Source organism: Martes martes, assembly GCF_963455335.1.
Source record: "Martes martes genome assembly, chromosome: 5".
In the NCBI taxonomy this organism is placed as follows: Eukaryota; Metazoa; Chordata; class Mammalia; order Carnivora; family Mustelidae; genus Martes; species Martes martes.
The window spans coordinates 16,311,296-16,313,211 of record NC_137892.1 but is presented as its reverse complement, the minus strand read 5'-3'; the positions used below and the strand labels follow the sequence as shown (position 1 = coordinate 16,313,211).

Sequence of the window (1,916 nt, the reverse complement as noted above, 5' to 3'; positions counted from 1 at the left end):
GAAAAGTTCCACACTTGTATAAACTAGACAGTACCAAAAGAACATATTTTGTTCTGTAATTATACTTCCTGTTCTTTGAGATTCCTAATACTGGTGATGTCAGCTTAATCACTGACCTATAGAATTTACCACAATCACATGTTTTGTAAGGCACTAAATATACATTTATCAACTTAATGTGGTAATATCATTTTTCCCGTATTAGATAAAGAACACATTCATCATGGCATGGGCTAATCAGACTTTCACCTCTGATTTCATCCTTTTGGGAATCTTCAATCACAGCCCTACTCACATTTTCCTCTTCTCTTTGGTCTTGGGCATCTTCATAGTGGCCTTCATGGGAAACACTTCTATGATTCTCCTCATCTCCCTGGACACGCAGCTCCATACTCCCATGTACTTCCTCCTTAGCCAACTGTCCCTCATGGACCTCATGCTCATCTGCACGACTGTACCCAAGATGGCCTTCAACTACTTGTCTGATAGCAAGTCCATTTCTGTGGCAGGTTGTGCCACACAAATTTTCTTCTATACATCACTACTTGGCCGTGAATGTTTCCTGTTGGCAGTCATGGCTTATGACCGCTATATTGCCATTTGCCACCCTCTAAGATATCCCAGTCTTATGAGTCCCAAAATTTGTGGTCTTATGGCTGCATCTTCCTGGATCCTGGGCTCTACTGATGGTGTAATTGATGCTGTAGCTACATTTTCCTTCTCCTATTGTAGGTCCCGGGAAATAGCCCACTTCTTCTGTGATTTTTCTTCCCTGCTAATCATCTCATGCAATGACACATCAACATTTGAAGAAGTTCTTTTCTACTGCTGTATAATAATGATTGTTTTCCCTGTAGCAATCATCATTGCTTCCTACACTCGTGTTATTCTGGCTGTCATTCACATGGGGTCTGGAGAGGGTCGCTGAAAAGCTTTTGCCACCTGTTCCTCTCACCTCATGGTGGTGGGAATGTACTATGGAGCAGCTTTATTCATGTACATGCGGCCCACTTCAGATCGTTCCCCCACCCAGGACAAAATGGTTTCTGTCTTTTATACCATCCTTACTCCCATGCTGAATGGGAGCCTATAGCCTCCGCAACAAGGAAGTGGCAAGAACATTCATGAAGGTAGTGGGGAAGGGCAAGTCTGGACAATAAATTGCCTACCCAGTTTCAAAATTTTCTAAGTTCTCTAGTGTCCTTCTATTCATTCTGTTTTTTTTTTTAAATGGCACTTATTATGTATACATTTTTGGAAAAGCACATTCCTGGGAAACAATACAGTCCTTTCATTTTAAGGAAAATTATTTCAAATATTCATTAATTTTTTATATTTAATTCAGTTATAACCACATTTATGGCCATTTCTTGAATAAGGATATTATAGGCTGACTGAAACATTCAGGAATTTTGTGGCATATATCCAGGTAACAAACAAGGTTTCTTTTCCCCATGTTGTAAATACAAAACAGTATTCAGTCACTTTCAAGTTACTTTGGATGAAGATTTGGTACACTGGGCTTTTTACATTTACATAGTGTTTATGTTTCATTCTTAATTTTTACTCTCCCAGACTTGCAGAATAAAGCAATGTAACACTTCAACCTAGATGACTTTTTATATCACACCTTTAATTTTGTTTATCCCAAAGTGAAAATTTTATTAACAGTCTTAGATTTAACCCCTTTTCAAGTTGTTAAGACCCACCTAATCTCCATGCATGGACTCAACAAGGAACGAATTTTGCTATTCAAATCCAAACGAACTGAAAATTTGCCAATGTCCATGAATTAGGCACTGATATGAATACATTTTATTAATGATAACAGGATATATTGAAATTCTGGTTATGGTTATTTTTTTCTGTTTTCTAAGATAAACTTAAAAGTAAGTATAAAAATTTCATGACTCTAT

The 1,916-nt window shown here is 37.6% G+C and overlaps 1 protein-coding gene across 1 annotated transcript; it reads left to right on the top strand.

Moving 5' to 3' along the window:
* Nucleotides 1-223: 223 nt before the first annotated feature.
* On the top strand, nt 224-1,160 carry LOC308342855 (olfactory receptor 2M3-like; the record flags this gene model as incomplete). Its single annotated transcript, XM_080803511.1, is given in 3 exon segments — nt 224-925; nt 929-1,083; nt 1,085-1,160. Coding segments are annotated over 3 exon segments (933 nt in total).
* Between the last annotated feature and the right edge of the window lie 756 nt (nt 1,161-1,916).